At 36.3% G+C, this 16,149-nt stretch overlaps 2 protein-coding genes across 2 annotated transcripts in view; both read right to left on the bottom strand.

The window, feature by feature from the left end:
* The window catches only part of ASIC5 (acid sensing (proton gated) ion channel family member 5), a 34,928-nt gene extending 26,671 nt beyond the window's left edge, over window positions 1–8,257 (bottom strand). The window contains exons 1-2 of the mRNA XM_011959729.1: window positions 8,171–8,257; window positions 5,420–5,726 (exon numbers count right to left, since the gene is read on the bottom strand). Coding sequence (XP_011815119.1) covers window positions 5,420–5,726; window positions 8,171–8,210 — 347 coding nt within the window. The 5' untranslated portion in view covers window positions 8,211–8,257. The remainder of the gene's footprint in view (window positions 1–5,419; window positions 5,727–8,170) is intronic.
* A 4,853-nt stretch (window positions 8,258–13,110) lies between these two features.
* LOC105524454 (40S ribosomal protein S4, X isoform-like) lies at window positions 13,111–13,980 on the bottom strand. Its single transcript, XM_011959728.1, has one exon. It carries the CDS (start codon window positions 13,955–13,957, stop codon window positions 13,166–13,168), a length of 792 nt encoding a protein of 263 aa, XP_011815118.1. The 5' UTR covers window positions 13,958–13,980; the 3' UTR covers window positions 13,111–13,165.
* Window positions 13,981–16,149: the final 2,169 nt, after the last annotated feature.

Raw genomic sequence — 16,149 nt, 5'->3', positions numbered from 1 at the left:
AAAGAAACTTTTCAAAATTAAAATTAGTGAGTATTCTTTAATCAACTACAAGTAAAACTAGACTAATATGGCTGTGCTCTGGAACATGAATACATGGATAAAGTTAATTTTGATGAAATCGTTGACAAATATTTATAAAGAAAGGCTAAAAAATGGAAACACAATGCTATTATTCATTTCTGTGTAAAACTAAAGAAAATATCTGAGGGGAGCCCTAATCATTTTAGAGGTTTATTTTGCCAAGTTTGAGGATGAGCCTGGGGAAAAGAAAAAATCACAGAAATATCTGTGATCCCTGATTTTTCCAAACAGGATTTGGGGACACAATATTTAAAGTGGAAAGAGTGGGCAGCAGGGGAAAAAGGTAAGAACAAAAAGGGAGGGTAGATAATGGAGGCAAGCAGTTGCATTCTTTTGAAGCTTTGATCAATTTCACTGAATTTACATTTTACCTGTGAAAGGAGTGGATAGTGGAATAGTCAACTACGTATTTGTCTGGTGCTCACTGAATCTTCATTTTTATATAGGATAAAATAAACATAGAGTAGAGGAAGAAGTCAAATATGCATTTGCCTCAGGTGAGTAGAAGGATGACTTCTAGTTCTTTGTCTTGTACCTGCGAAGATAAGCTGTTGATTTATATTCTTAGGGTGAAATTCAGTACAATTTCATTTTACGATAAGGATCTTGGGACCCACAGGATATTTCCTGTGAGAAAATTGTAATAGAGGGCCCCTGAGAAGGTATGGGCCTTCTATCTTTGTGGTTATCTGTTTAGGAATAGAATGGGAAGCGGATGTGTGTGACGCAGTTCCCAAGCTTAACTTTTCCCTTTGACATAGTGAGTTGGGGGTCCTGAGATTTTATTTTACTTTCACAACTGGAACAGATTTTAAAAACTATTTTTAAAGAAAAAAAAATATGTCAGTATCCAAAAAGTATTAATGCATTACTTTTTCTTATTTTTGTATTATTTTATTTTTTAACATTTTTATTGACTTGAATATACATAGGCCATTTTCATTATTTGTTTGATTTCATGACTATTACCAAAAATGATTTTGTCACATAGAGGAGGGAAGTATTATAAAGTGATCTCTGACATACACTTGGTACAGGCTCCTGGTACCCATTGTGAAAAGTAAATCCTTTCTGATAATCCAAAGTCATTTGGCAAAGTTTCCTTATCTCAGGTGTTCATTTTCTATTCACAAGGTGGTTTAACAAAAAAAGCATAGAAATTGGGATCTATCAGAGACTTTTCCAGTTTCTAACTTGGTAAACTCTAAGTAAATTGCAGTGTTAAGCTTTACTTTTTTTTCAATAGAATTAGAGACTATGCAACTTAGAACAATGGCCTTCAAACTAGAATGTGCATATGTCTGAGTGTTCTCCTGCACAGAGAATTTTAAGGAAATAAAAGTTCCCATCCTCTTTTTACAGTGGTTCTTCTCCCATGTATAAAAAAGCGTTAACCTGTCACCCATCAGAAATCTTAACATAGAATGCGCATATTGGTGTGTAACAACCTCAGGGTTCCTAATTCGGACATACAAAATGTATTTTGCTTCAGGGAAAGACTCCTTTAAGAATTAATCAAGCGGGGCGCGGTGGCTCAAGCCTGTAATCCTAGCACTTTGGGAGGCTGAGACGGGCGGATCACGAGGTCAGGAGATCGAGACCATCCTGGCTAACGCGGTGAAACCCCGTCTCTACTAAAAAATACAAAATCTAGCCAGGCGACGTGGTGGGCGCCTGTAGTCCCAGTTACACGGGAGGCTGAGGCAGGAGAATGGCGTAAACCCGGGAGGCGGAGCTCGCAGTGAGCTGAGATCCTGCCACTGTGCTCCAACCTGGGTGTCAGAGCGAGACTCCGTCTCAAAAGGAAAAAAAAAAAAAAAAAGAATTAATCAAAGCTCCTAAAATCTTGTCTTGGCCTGTCATACACATATTTGCAGCCAGGGTGAAGCTCTGCATTAGACACAGGGTATTTGACCCTTGCTTAAGACTAAATTGACAGTCTTAAGTAGAATAATGAAAGTTGTTATTTTTAATGTAACTAGACTATTTGTTAAGACTTCCAGATTTGGGGTTATTTGAACATAATCCACAGATTAAAATTTTAAATAACTTCTACTGGTGTATTTTAGTCAATAAAGTAGTTAAAATCTTATGAAAATACATGAAATGTTTATTCCTATTACAGTAAACCCTTATCCTATTTTATCTCATAAATATAATGATATACAATACTTATATTTGTGATAATATAATTTGATATGAAATACAGTATTTTTCATCTCCTAAAAATAATGAATAAATTATTTAGGGTTATGGCTAAAAATGTAGACATATGCAAGTGCATATGCAAGTTAAATACACAGTTTTTCAAATTTTTTTATGTAGCACATTAACTAAAATGTTTGAAGATCATTGCCTCTGAGAACTGAAATTATAGATTTCAGCATTGCTGAGCAATGCTGAGTATAATGTTTAAAGTGGGAATCTGAATTATCTTTCTGTAATACTGTACTTTGGGAGTTGGAGGTATCTTTAATGCCTGTAAACTGATGTTGTTTTAGTTTTTTGTTCCCTAAGGAAGAATAATTTTCTTATAATTAAGAAATTTCCTGTTCTATCATTATAACCTCTAAAATATTAAGTCTTTTTTTGTAGGTCTGGATACTTATATCTAACTGAGCTAAGATATACAATCATTTTTTTCAATGTCATCTAACATAAAAGCTATAATCATTGATTTGAGATTTGAGCTATACAAAATGGATTAGGTTTTCATACTAAAAATTATGAAAGTACTTAGATCATAGGCTATTAAATATTTTTAGACATCTTTTTCCTTCAATTTAGCTGTTTTCAGTTACAACTTTCCCTATAAGCACTGTTTTAGCTGTATCCCATTAGTTTGGTATGTTGTGTCTTCATTTTCATTCATCTCAAAGTATTTTCTAATTTTCTCTGTGATTTCTTCTTTGATTTCATTGTTATTTAGGTGTATATTCTTTAATATTTACATATTTGTGAATATCCCAAATTTATTTTGATTATTGACCTCTAATTTTTTTATATTGTGATTGATAAACATATTTGAATACTTTAAAATCTTTTCAACCTATTTTACGCTGTACATGGCCTTGTATATGGTCTATTCTAAGAGAATGTGCCATGTGCACATGGGAAGAATGCATATTTTGCTGTTGTTGAGTAAATTGCTCTAATGATGTTTGCAAAGTCTAGTAGGTTTATAAGGATGTTCAAGTCTTCTATGTCTTCTGTTTCCTTGTTTATTCTCTGTCAAATTGTTCTATTGATTACTAAAAGTGGGGTATTGAAAAATCTAACTATATAGGTTAACTTATGTCTCCTGATAGATTGATCATGTATTCAACATAAAATGACAATTTTTTATATCAAGTAACATGTATTACTTTAAAGTCTATTTTGTCTGAGATAAGGATATCTACTCTAGCTTTCTCATGGTTGACATACTTTTTCCATTCTTATACTTTTAACCCATTTGCATCTTCAAATCTAAATTGTCTCTCCTGTACACAGCATATAGCTGGATCTTTCTTTAAAAAATCCATTCTGATAACCTCTGCCTTTCTATTGGATTGTCTAATCCATTCTAATTTAATTTCATTAGTAATATACTTAGATTTGCATCTGCCATTTTACTTTTTGTTTTCTCTGTCTTATGCCTTTTTTCCTAAATATACCTTGACTTGTGGCAAAACTATATCAATCTCTGCTTCTATTTCACATGACTTTTCCCTGCTATATCTCTGTGTGTTCTCTCCTCTCCCTGAAAGAACTTCAGTCATTGGATTTAGAGCTCACCCTAATGCGGTAAAACCTCAACTTATCTAATCATATTTGTAATGACCCAATTTTTAAATATGATCATTCTGAGGTTCCAGTAGACTTGAATTTGAGGAGATACTACTGAAATGTTTCTTTTTTAAAAGAAAAGTTTGCCTTTTAAGATAAATATTTTTTCACCAGTTATGGTTGGTTTTGTAGGGGATAGAATTTATGGACTTCCTCACTTTGCCATTCTGGAAGTAATATCTACATTTTCATTCAGTCAAGGATAATAGCAACCAATCTTTGTTTTTTTTTAGAACCCATGCTACTTAAAATAGTATGAGGCAATAGTATTGAAAATCATTTTTTGGGGGGAAAGGATTGATTTGTTTTCACTTGTTAGGACCTGGACATGTATCTTGAGTTCTTGAAATATTGACGATCATACAAACGAGCTGTAACATCTACTGTATATTGAGCACCAGTTCTAGAAGTCCCCCAGGAATGAAACACAATGGAGTACTTATTACCTTACCTAATGTAACAACAAATATGTGAAGTAGATGATATTATCTTATTTTATAAATATAAAAATTGACACTAAGAAGGCTGAGTGACTTCCCTAATAAGTAAGTGGTGGGTCTTAAGAAGCCCTCCTTTCTCAGGCAAAAATCCTATGTGTGATATTTCAGGCTTCACCACAGGCAATTACAAAGCATTGCCTGGAAGCCTAGTGGTGGAAAGTTGCCCTCCTCTCAGCAGATTTGGTGTACAGTCAATAGACTGCAGTTTTCTGGAATAAGTTGCAGTCAAGGACTCAAGACAGTGACAGTAGAGCATTGAATCAAGTGTAACCCTCTTCTAAGCTCAGGGCTCTTTGCAGCTGCACTGATCACAGACCCATGGAGTTGGCCTTGCTTCTACTACATTAAATAGCTCGTCATATGTACATCAAAACATTTTATATCTTTATGTGTTTGCAAAGTAGTTCCCTCTTCCATTTCTTCTTCATCTCCACTTAGAAAGCTCTAGTCACCTTTTAATACCCAGATTTCCATAACACCCACGATGGAGACTATTAATCTGTTCTGTGGGATTTCAGAGCCCTTGCACATTGTTTTATTTTATTGCGCAATTACCATATTGCACTGTGATTGTTGATGTTTCTCTTTTCTGCCAATGAATTAACTTCTAACATGCAGAGATCAAGACTTTTACATTGGGCTGGGCGCAGTGGCTCACATCTATAAGTTCAGCACTTTGGGAGGCTGAGGCAGGTGGATCACTTCAGCCTAGGAGTTTGAGAATAGTCTGGGCAATATAGTGAAATCCCCATCTCTTTTACATCTATTTAATGATAGGATTTGGGATGTTACCTAGAATATGATTGTGGAGGGAAGGAAGAAAAGAAGGAAAATAAGTGAAAGAAGAAATTAGTGAATTCTTTGCTCCCTTAAATTTGTGCTTTTAAGTGCAATTTAAGAACTCCAGTGGTTTTACATATGATAATTTCCACATAAGAAAACTCTTTGTCAGTCATCCAAGAAAGATTACACTAGCAAGTTTATAGGAACTAATTAAAAACTAATTTTACCTGTTCAAATTACAAAATGTCACAGCTGGGAACTCCATCTTTTCCACATACTGAACCTCAATGGACGTTGTGGTTGGCCATGTGAAGTAGTTGAGCAAGCGACTGTAGATCTGCCATGTCACGAGTGAGACTGAGCCGAGAACCACAACCAACCAGAGCACCTTGCGAATTTTGCTCCGGTTCTGAACAATATTGTGTATCCCATGAAAGGAAGTAGAGATGGCAAAGTCATGGTCAAACTTCTTTCGTTCAGTGGAAGATGGCAGTGGTTTCTTTGAAAGGCAAAGCTTTATCTTTTCTAAGAGTCCTTAAGGTTTTGCCCATAAAATGATTAAACAAAAAAAAAAGTAATTAGTTAGGAAACCTTAATGCTATCTGTAAAAAAAACACAACTCACATAAATTAAAGAGGTGACTCTTTTATGTGTAATTCATAGAAACTAAAAATTCATCTTTTGTCGTATGATTTATTCAGGAATTAAGAAGTATAAGTGTTGACTACATGGGTTTATTGAGAAGATGCTAATGCTATTCATAGAATGGCTATTATTAATGCAAATGTATTAGTGGTATGGTATTAATAGGTGAATTCTAGCTTTAAAACCAATCCATCTTCAAGGGGTTGGTTACAACAACTCATAAACTTTAAATATTAATTCTTATTTTTTAAATGTTCTTTCTCTTTGAAAGTCCTTTGGAAGTCATGAACAAAATCAGGCTTATTCCTCTGAGAGTCATAAGTATGGCTAAAAGTAGTCTGTTCTTAACTAATATTTGTCCTATGATGGTATAATTTATGGTAAATGTAGCTTTCATTCTTGTATTCTTTAATGTACAACTATTTTATTTTTTGTTGGTTGTTTAGTCAGAATGTTCAGTGTTCAGTTGTAGTGTTAGTTTAGTAATCTATTTTCTGCCTCTTCAGGGAATGAATTCATCCTTTCAAGTCTATCAGGAATCAATCAATAACATTTATTGATATTCATTGGTAAGAACCAGGGAAGGTAACACTACATTTTTTTGGAAATATATGATATGTTGAAAATTTTCTTTTGGTTAAATTTCTTTCCATTTTTTCATAGGAGAAGAGGCAAAGAATCCCTCTGTTGAGGGAAAGGTGCAATACAGGTAAGAGCATGAGATGGGCTTCGCAGTGGAAGATCAGGCTTCTAGCCCATTCCTCGCCTCTTACAACCTGCACAACTTTGGCCAAGTTTCTTAGTCTTATACCTTTTCTGTCAAATGGCAGCAATGGTATCTGCCTTATGAGTTTGTTGTATTAAATATGATAATACCTGGAGAGAGCTAAGCACATTATCTAGATCATAATAAGTACTCAAGGGTATTAGCTATTTTTATCATTCTGCTAATTTAGTGGTGATGTAGTAAATAGCAAAATATTCAGGAATTTTAAAAAACTTTAAAAGTGTCTTAAAAAATTAGTTCTTAATGGCTTTATATGTGTTCATAGTTAGGTGAATTAACTTTTATATGCTTTGCCCAAAATAATACTTTTGGAATATAGGTATTCAACTATCCAGCATTAATTTACTTACAAGAAGTTTAAAGCTTCATTTATTATTAAATCATTATTTAATACAACATAAATAACCAATCAAGTAGCTAAACTTTTTATTCAGTTATAGGACATATGCTATAAAAAGGTGTCTATTAACATTTTCTAAGGGAGTTCATTTCATTCACTTACAAATTATATGATTATTTTACAAATTATGATTATTATTCACTAAGCAGGAGAGCTTGTATTGATATAATTAGCTTGAAGTTGGACTCAAATCTTAGAATAGCACCCTTATTAATGTTGTTTTTAGTATAAAATTAATGAACATGTATCAACTAACTGGCATAATCCCAGAGAAAAATCAGAAACAAGAAAAAAGTTATTGTTACTAATTAGCAAAATATATTTAAATATGCTCTTTTGTGTATTCTTTAGTCATGACTTGCAAACATATGTGAAGAATTTACTCTGATAAAAGAACAACAGTTTCTGGATAACTTGTACCCTTCCTGCAATAGGGATCAAAGCTATTAGAAGGGGAAGACTAATCTAGTAACTAGCTACTGACAAGCAAAGTATGACTAGTTGCAAGCATTACCCAAAAACATGTAACTTTCAAGTTTGCCTGTCAAAAATCAGCCCATTTAATATAGATCTAATCCTTGACAATTGGTTTGGCCTTTCTGGAGAAATACCAGCTATTTTCTAGTGTTTTAATAGAGTTTTATTATTAGTATTGTTTTAGGTGAATGTATGACTGTCAGGAAGATTAAAATTGGTTTAATAAATGGTCCACTAGTTTGCAAAGCAGAAACTTCTACTTCCCTGACTGAAGTATATACAGTGTAATTATGACAGGTAGAGCTTGCATTGAGTGCTGATCAACATAGAAGCATTTTGAGGAACATCATATAAGTTTTGTTACATTTTAAAAATAAAATCTGCAGGCCCACAATAAATAGAAACCAAAAGAAACAAAACAAAACAAATAAACAAAATCAGATTCTAGCATATAGTAATATTTAAAAACTATTTTTGAGTCCCTCATACAAATAACCTTTTTTCTAAGTAACAAACTATTCATTTTTTTAATTTATATTACTTGTATTGTGTTCAAGTAACATTGGAAATAAAATTTCCCAATGGAGAAAAAAAAAATCCCTCTTTTCTCACTTCTGGCCTCTGGAAATGAAGATTATTACTGCTCTGAGGAGTTCACTCTCTACTCACCGTTCTCAGCATACACTTTTGATTTTTCTGTCTGCTCCATTTGTGATTTCAGTTAAGCAAGAGTCCTCAGGGTAACCCAATTTTCATCAATAACAGTATTCATTTTGTGGCCTTTATATAAAATACAGCAGTTGAGGTTGTAAAACATGGAAGCAATTTAAATGTTTGTGTTGCTATGTTTGGCCTCATAAAGCACATAATATGAACCAAAAATGTTGACAGAACCAGGTATGGGCATTTATGAACTGATGAGAAGCTAACCCAGAGTAAAAAGCAAAAAGAATCATTAGGAAACCATTTTCACACAGTTAAAGGGACAATTCCTATCAAATATCTGTAGTTTAACAGTGGCCCCTGACCAGACTAGTTGAAACTCCAATGCCTCACCTGGGAACGTTTTCTTAGCTTTTCTTTTTACCTTTGTCTATATTCAACTTCAAATAAAAATGAAGCTGGAACAAATTTTTTTATGGGAAAGATGTCTTCTCTTGTTGATGTTTCTTTCTTAGTATCAGAAGCTGTTTCTAACAGGAATAATAGCCAATAAATATGACAAAATAAAACACCAAAAAATATCTGCTCAGGAAGCAATGATTACTGAAAACAACAACTTACTAAAACATAAAGGCTAATTATTTTTTATATGAGCACTTTTGGAAAATTGTTAGAATTTATTATATTGAATAATAAACTGAAAAATGTGCCTTATTGTGCATAAATGACACCATCTCTTGACAGAACTCAGTGATTGCATGTATATTTACCTAATAGAGCTTGTTAGAGTCACCATTTTATAAGCATGTCACCATTAATCATTCATATGGTTATGTATATTTTGCATATATTTGAAAACTTGTAAACTCAGCACTATCAGTTCAAACTAGTCTTATATGGAGGCCAACTAATTCCAAGTGATGTAAGTAAGGAACCTGGCTAGAGGTCCTCAGTCATCACAGTAAAGATTTCAGGAATAGGATCAATTTCACAATATATGAATTTCTCCATTAAAGAACTCTTCTTTGGGGTTAAATTATGTATTAGTCTGTTCTCACACTGCTGATAAAGACATACTCAAAACTGGGTAATTTAGAAAGAGGTTTAATTGACTCACAGTTTCACATAGCCGGGAAGACTGCACAGTCATGGTGGAGGGTGAAAGAGGAGCAAAGTTACATCTAACATGGTGGCAGGCAAGAGAGCTTGTGTAGGGGAACCTCCCTTCATAAAACTATCAGATCTCATGAGACTTTTTCACTATCATGAGAACAGCATGGGAAAGACCTGCCCCCATGATTCAATTAACTTCCACAGGGTCCCTCCCACAGAACATGGACATTATGGAAGCTATAACTAAAGATGGAATTTGGGTGGAGACACAGCCAAAACATTTCATTCTGCCCCTAGCCCCTGCCAAAACTCAGGTCCTCACATTGTTCAAAACAAATCATGCCTTCCCAAAAGTGCCCCGTCTTAACTCATTTCAGCATTAACTCAAAATTTCACAGTCCAAAGGCTTACCTGAGACAAGGCAAGTCCCTTCTGTCTATGAGTGGGTAAAATCAAAAGCAAGTTAGTTACTCCCTAGATACAAGGGGGTATACGTATTAGGTAAACACACCCATTTCCAAATGAGAGAAATTAGCAAAAACAAAGGGCTACAAGACCCATACAAGTCCAAAATCCAATAGGGCAGTCGTTAAACCTTAAAGTTCCAGAATGATCTCTTTTGACTCCATGTCTCATATCCAGGTCATGCTGATGCAAGAGGTGGACTCCCATGGCCTTGGGCAGCTCCACCCCTGTGGTTTTGCAAGGTATAGCCCCCTCTTGGCTGCTTTCATGGGCTGACATTGAGTGTCTGCTGCTTTTCCTGGTGCATGGTGCAAGGTGTTAATGGAGCTAACATTCTGGGGTCTAGAGAACAGTGGCCCTCTTCTCACAGCTCCACTAGTGAGTGCCCCCGTGGCAACTCTATGTGGGGGCTCCAACCCCACATTTCCCTCCTGCACTGTCCTAGCAGAGGTTCTCCATGAGGGCCCTGCCCCTGTAGCAAACTTCTGCCTGAACATCTAGATGTTTCTATATATCATCTGAAATCTAGGTGAAGGGTCCCAAATCTCAATTCTTGACTTCTGTGCACCTACAGGCTCAACACCACATGGAAGCTGCCAAGGCTTTGCGCTTGCACCCTCTGAACCCATGGTTTGAGTTGTACCTTGGCCCCTTTTAGCCATGGCTGGAACAGCTGGGAAACAGGGCACCAAGATCCTAGCCTGCACATAGAAGGGGGACCCTGGTCCTGGTCCACAAAACCATTTTTTTCTCCTAGGCCTCTGGGCCTGTGATGGGAGGGGCTGCCATAAAGGTCTCTGACATGTCCTAAAGACATTTTCCCCACTGTCTTGGTGATTAACAAATAATAAAAGGAAAGAAAGCTTCTTAAACTTATTTGCTCAAATTTATTCCTCTCTTCTGTGATATTTAAAAACAATAAATGTATCTGCTCTTTCTCACGCAAATCTGGTAACTCCTCATCTCTCTTTTACTTTAAAATGAGCTTTTAAACACTTTTCTCCTTCTCTATTTAGCTTTGAAAGTACTTTATTCTCACTTCTACCTTATTACTGATTTCGGTAAATTTAAATTCCATCTTCTCTGTTGAGTCAGGAAATCTCCTTCCATTTTCCCTCATTTCCCTTATTTGAAATCAAACCCAGTGTCCTCTTCAGAGTTATGCCTTGCTTCTCCTTTGTGACCTCAAGTTTCTTAACTTTTTAAGATATTTCATTGAAAACAAATATGGAAGTGCCCACTTTCCTTCCTTCTATTTCATCTGCTCACTAAAGTTGTTTTGAATAGCAAATGTGTTTGACAGATGTAGATTTTCATTGAGAGGGACTTGTAAAAAAGTAATAAGAAAAAAATTTGAAAAAAGAGATTTCAAATTTTCTTCCTCTCTCCCATACCACCCAAATACTTACACACATAGAGGTAGGTAATTAAATGAAAAAACCAAGTGAAAATCTAGAGAGTTCTGAAAAACTGTTTTCCAATACCTCTGAACAGGTAGCATCAACAACAACAACAACAAAAACTATCTATTAGTGTTAATAAATGCAAAGGATGAAATTAAAAAGCATGCATAGAAAAACAATGCAACCAACCTTTTATCTGACTCTGCAATTGAAATTAGAGCCTAAGCAACATTAAAAACAATATGCAGTGTCTAGAGAAGTATATTCTTTCTGACTCATTACCAGTTATGTAGATACATAAATGTGTGTTAGTCAAATATTTCCTGTTAATTCTATTTTAAAAAAATTCTTATGCATTTTAATATAAATTTTGATTCTGTTAAACTGGCATATATCTAAAGGTATAAATAAAACTTTGACTACTATTTTTAAATTTAGCTTTAAATTAAAATTTTATATTTTATTTTCTGTTGGGGGTGGTACATGACCATTAATAATGCTACAATTAATCTTCTTAGATTTAGACAAACAAGATACAGCCTACAAGGCCTGTAAACAAAGATAATTTAAGGAATGCTTTTTTAAACATCTGAAATAGATATTTTATTCTTAATCTCAGAAGGAAAAACAAAAGCAACCTCACAGCTTAGAATGTTTTTAAAGTAATAAATGGTTCAGTGGTGTCTTGCTTTGGGTCTATAATAATACAAAAGACAGAACTAATAGGGTCATTTTCTGTTATGACTATGCATAAGTGTTGTTGGTTAGCATTTACATTACAATATTCTTATAGAGCTCTAGGTGGAAGAAATTAGCCAAGGTATATATATTCAAAGCAAACAAATTTATGCATCTGAAATAATTCCATGTAGTGAAGAGAGAGACTACAAAATATCAAATCCAAAACTTCTTACCATTCCCCACCCTCATCCATTTAACAAAGGAAGCTCAGAAATAAGGAGAAAGAATGTAAGTTCTACAGAGGAAGGGCTTTTTGCCTGTTTTGTTTGTTTATCTATCCAACTGCAAAGAAATATGCTGCTCATTGAATGAGTAAGTTCGTCCCTGGACTGGGTGCGGTAACTCACACTTGTAATCCGAGCACTTTGGGAGGCCAAAGTGGGCAGATAACGTGAGGTCAGGAGTTTGAGACCAGCCTGGCCAACATGGGGAAACCCTGTCTCTACCAAAAATACAAAAATTAGCTGGGCCTTGTGGTGCACACCTGTAATCCCAGCTATTCGGGAGGTTGAGGCATGAGAATCACTTGAACCCAGGAGGCAGAGGTTATAGTGAGCTGGAATCAGACCACTGCACTCCAGCCTAAGTGACAGAGCAAGATTCTGCCTCAAAAAAAAAAAAAAAAAAATTCAAAAAAAGAAGTTTGCCCTTTTTTATTATGCATTATGATGAAAATTATTGTAATTTTAAAAACATTTTATTTTAAAAAGTGCAAACTTAGCCTGGCTCAGTGGCTCATGCCTGTAATCCCAGCACTTTGGGAGACTGAGGTGGTTGGATCACAAGGTCAGGAGTTGGAGACCAGCCTGACCAACATGGTGAAACCCCATCTCTACTAAAAATACAAAAATTAGCCGGGTGTGGTGATGCACATCTGTAATCCCAGCTACTCGGGAGGCTGAGGCAGGAGAATCGCTTGAACCCAGGAGGCGGAGGTTGCAGTGAGCCAAGATTGTGCCACTGCACTCCATCCTGGGTGACAGAGCAAAACTCCTTCTCAAAAAAAAAAAAAAAAAAAAAGTGCAAGCTTATGGCAAAGTTACAAAAACTATACAAGGAATACCCACATATACTTTACTTTAATTCAATGATTTTTAACATTTTCCCACACTTGCTGTATCTTCATTATTAAATGTATGAACCTCCTATCTCTTAAGCAGGATATCCTATTGCATAAATACAATACAGTGATCTCACTTAGAAAATTTAACTTTTTTTTTTTCTGCCACAATATTTTTAATTATGTACAAAGGTCTGACATGGCACCCAGGGACCCATTTCACCCACTGCTCTGTTTGGCCGCCAGTCTTTTGTCTCTCTCTTCAGCAATGGTGAGGCGGATACCCTTTCCTCGGGGAAGAGAAATCCATGGTTTGTTGCCCTTGCCAATAACAAAAATGTTGGAAAGTCGAGTGGCAAAGCTGTTGCCATTGGTATCTTTCACGTGAACCACGTCAAAAGAACCAGGATGCCTCTCTCTGTTGGTGATCACACCAATTCTTCCCAGGTTAGCACCTCCAGTCACCATACACAGGTTACCAGTGTCGAAATTGATGAAATCAGTAATCTTGCCAGTCTCCAAATCAATCGGAATGGTATCATTCACCTTGATGAGGGGATCGGGGTAGCGGATGGTGCGGGCATCATGAGTCACCAGATGAGGGATTCCTTTTGTGCCCACAAAGATCTTTCTCACTTTGCATAACTTGTACTTGGCCTCCTCAGGTGTAATACGATGTACAGCAAAGCGACCCTTGGTGTCATAGATCAGACGGAAACTCTCTCCCATCTTGTTAATGCTGATGACATCCATGAATCCAGCAGGGTAGGTTATATCAGTTCGGACCTTGCCATCCATCTTAATGAACCGCTGCATGCAAATCTTCTTTACTTCGTCTCCTGTCAGAGCATACTTAAGTCTGTTCCCTAGGAAAATGATGAGGGGGAGACACTCTCTCAACTTGTGGGGACCGGTGGATGGACGAGGAGCAAACACACCGGTCAATTTATCCAGCATCCAATGCTTTGGAGCTGCTACCCGCTTCAGATGCTTCTTGGGACCACGAGCCATGGCTGCGTTAGGCAAGGAAAGAGGACCTCTGTCTTCCGGTGCGTGTAGAAATTGCGAAAATTTAACTTTTATACAGCGTTTTATTTAATGTGCAGCTCATATTCAAATTTTCCAAATTCTTCCTCAAATTAAATTTATGATGTTTAATTTTCCTAATCCAGAACCCAATCAAGAATCATAGCTGACATTTAGTTTACATGTCTATTTAGGCTCCTTTAATCCAGAAAAGTTCCCTAGATATTAATTAATTTTTTTATTTTTTTGTCTTGTCATTACATTGCTATTTTCAAAGAATCCATCTCAGAGGCTTTGCAAAATGCCTCTGAGATAAGAGTTATTTTCTTCTTCATGATTAAGTTCAGGTCAAATGCTTCCAGTAGGAGTAATACATAGGCGATATTGTATCCTTCACAGTGCACATACATATCAGGAAGCATGTGATCTCAGGTTCTCCTATATTTGGTGACAGTAACTTTGATCTCTTGATTATGGAGGTGTCTGCAAAATTTCTACTTTGTAAATGAAACTTTTTCTTTTTGTAACTAACAAGTAATCTACAGAGGCAATTATTTCAGGTTAGAGTATTTTGTTCCCAATCTCACACATGTTATTAGCGTAAATCAAAGAATCCTGTCTAAAATAATTACTTTTATGGCATTTCAAAATGATGATTTTTCAAATTCTAGCATTCTATTTGTTGGCACTCATCTGTACAAAAGAACTTCAGCTTCTGATGTTCCTAATTTTTAAATGTTTTTAAATGTATTTGTGGACTCATGGATTATTTCAATATTTTATGCATTATAACCTATTTTGTGGTTACTCATTTAATAAATTCTTCAAATTGGCACCTTTTTTAGAAGGACTAATTAAAATAAGTTTACTCATTGTATTAGTCTGTTCTCACACTGCTAATACAGACATACCTGAGACTAGGTAATTTAAGAGGTTTAATTGACGCACAGTTCCACATGCCTAGGGAGGCCTCATAATCATGGCAGAAGGTGAATGAGGAGCAAAGTACCATCTTACATGACAGCAGGCAAGAAGACATGTGCAGGGGAACTCTCCTTTATAAAATCATCAGGTCTTGTGAGACTTATTCACTATCATGAGAACAGCATGGGAAAGACCCACTCCCATGATTCAATTACCTCCCATCAGGTTCCACCCACTGTTTTAGAAAACAAAAAACAAAAACCAAAAACACGTTCTTGTCACAGGACCAGAAAAAGTTAAGCACACAGACACTTTGAATGGTGAGGGGGAGTGGAATGTATTGGATGAAAAGGAAAAATAAATCTCACCAAAGCAGGATAGAGTCCTGTTAGCAGGTTTCCCACCTCACAGATTGAATCCCAACTCCGCACCCAGGAACAGGAGAAGCCAGGCTCCTCTCCCCTGCAAACAGCATGCGCTTCCAAGACTCCATCCCATCCTCCCAGTGCACAGGTGGACATCATTTAGAAATAATCAGTTAGGAAAGGGTAGGCTTCATCTGGGACCAGCAGTGTGGTTCTTCAGCCTTCAGGCTATCTTAGGCTTGATGGTAGAGTTTCACCGGAGGACCCTTGGCTGCCTCCTGTCTCTATCATTTCCCCCTCTAAAGAAGTATACCTAACTGCCATTGGAATAAGGATAAGGACTTATCTTAACTGCTTTCTGCTGGCAGGGGCAGCTGTTTGGGGAAAACGGCAATCAGAGCTCCCACAGAAGCCTATCAAAGGGTCTCTGGCAAAAAGGGCACTCATCCAAGTCTCCAGTTGCATGAACTTTTGGAGTTTGATTGCCTAAAGGCAAGAAACAAACCGGATTATAGAAAACATGTATCAAAACAAAATGGGGGTGGGGGTGAAGACAGCTAAAAAAATTCTGAGGCCTTTTACCAGTTTACACAGGGAGAGGGAGGCCAAAAGCCTAAGTGTTAAAATAATCTTCTGCCCTTTAGCTAGCATGTCAGGCTTCTGGGTTCCCTTCCCCTGAGCTCAGTCCTAAGCCAACCAGTTTAAAGTTTGAGAAATTAACTCTCCCCAGTTTGGAGAATGCATCTGGGGGAGCTGTCCCATAGTACAGAAACACAGTTATGTAACTGTGAAGACAGGAGAGCGGAGAAACACAAAAAAGAAGGATTTTTTTTTCAAAGGGGTCCTAGAGACTCAGGATGCATTTGAAAAGGGTACAGACAGCTGGGT

The sequence above is a fragment of the Colobus angolensis genome, unplaced genomic scaffold (genome assembly GCF_000951035.1).
Source record: "Colobus angolensis palliatus isolate OR3802 unplaced genomic scaffold, Cang.pa_1.0 Scaffold5, whole genome shotgun sequence".
NCBI classification, from domain to species: domain Eukaryota; kingdom Metazoa; phylum Chordata; class Mammalia; order Primates; family Cercopithecidae; genus Colobus; species Colobus angolensis.
This window is presented reverse-complemented; position numbering and strand designations above follow the sequence as displayed.

Excerpts from the sequence above, each read along its gene's own strand:
- LOC105524454 (XM_011959728.1), bottom strand. The coding sequence starts at position 13,957 with ATGGCTCGTGGTCCCAAGAAGCATCTGAAGCGGGTAGCAGCTCCAAAG.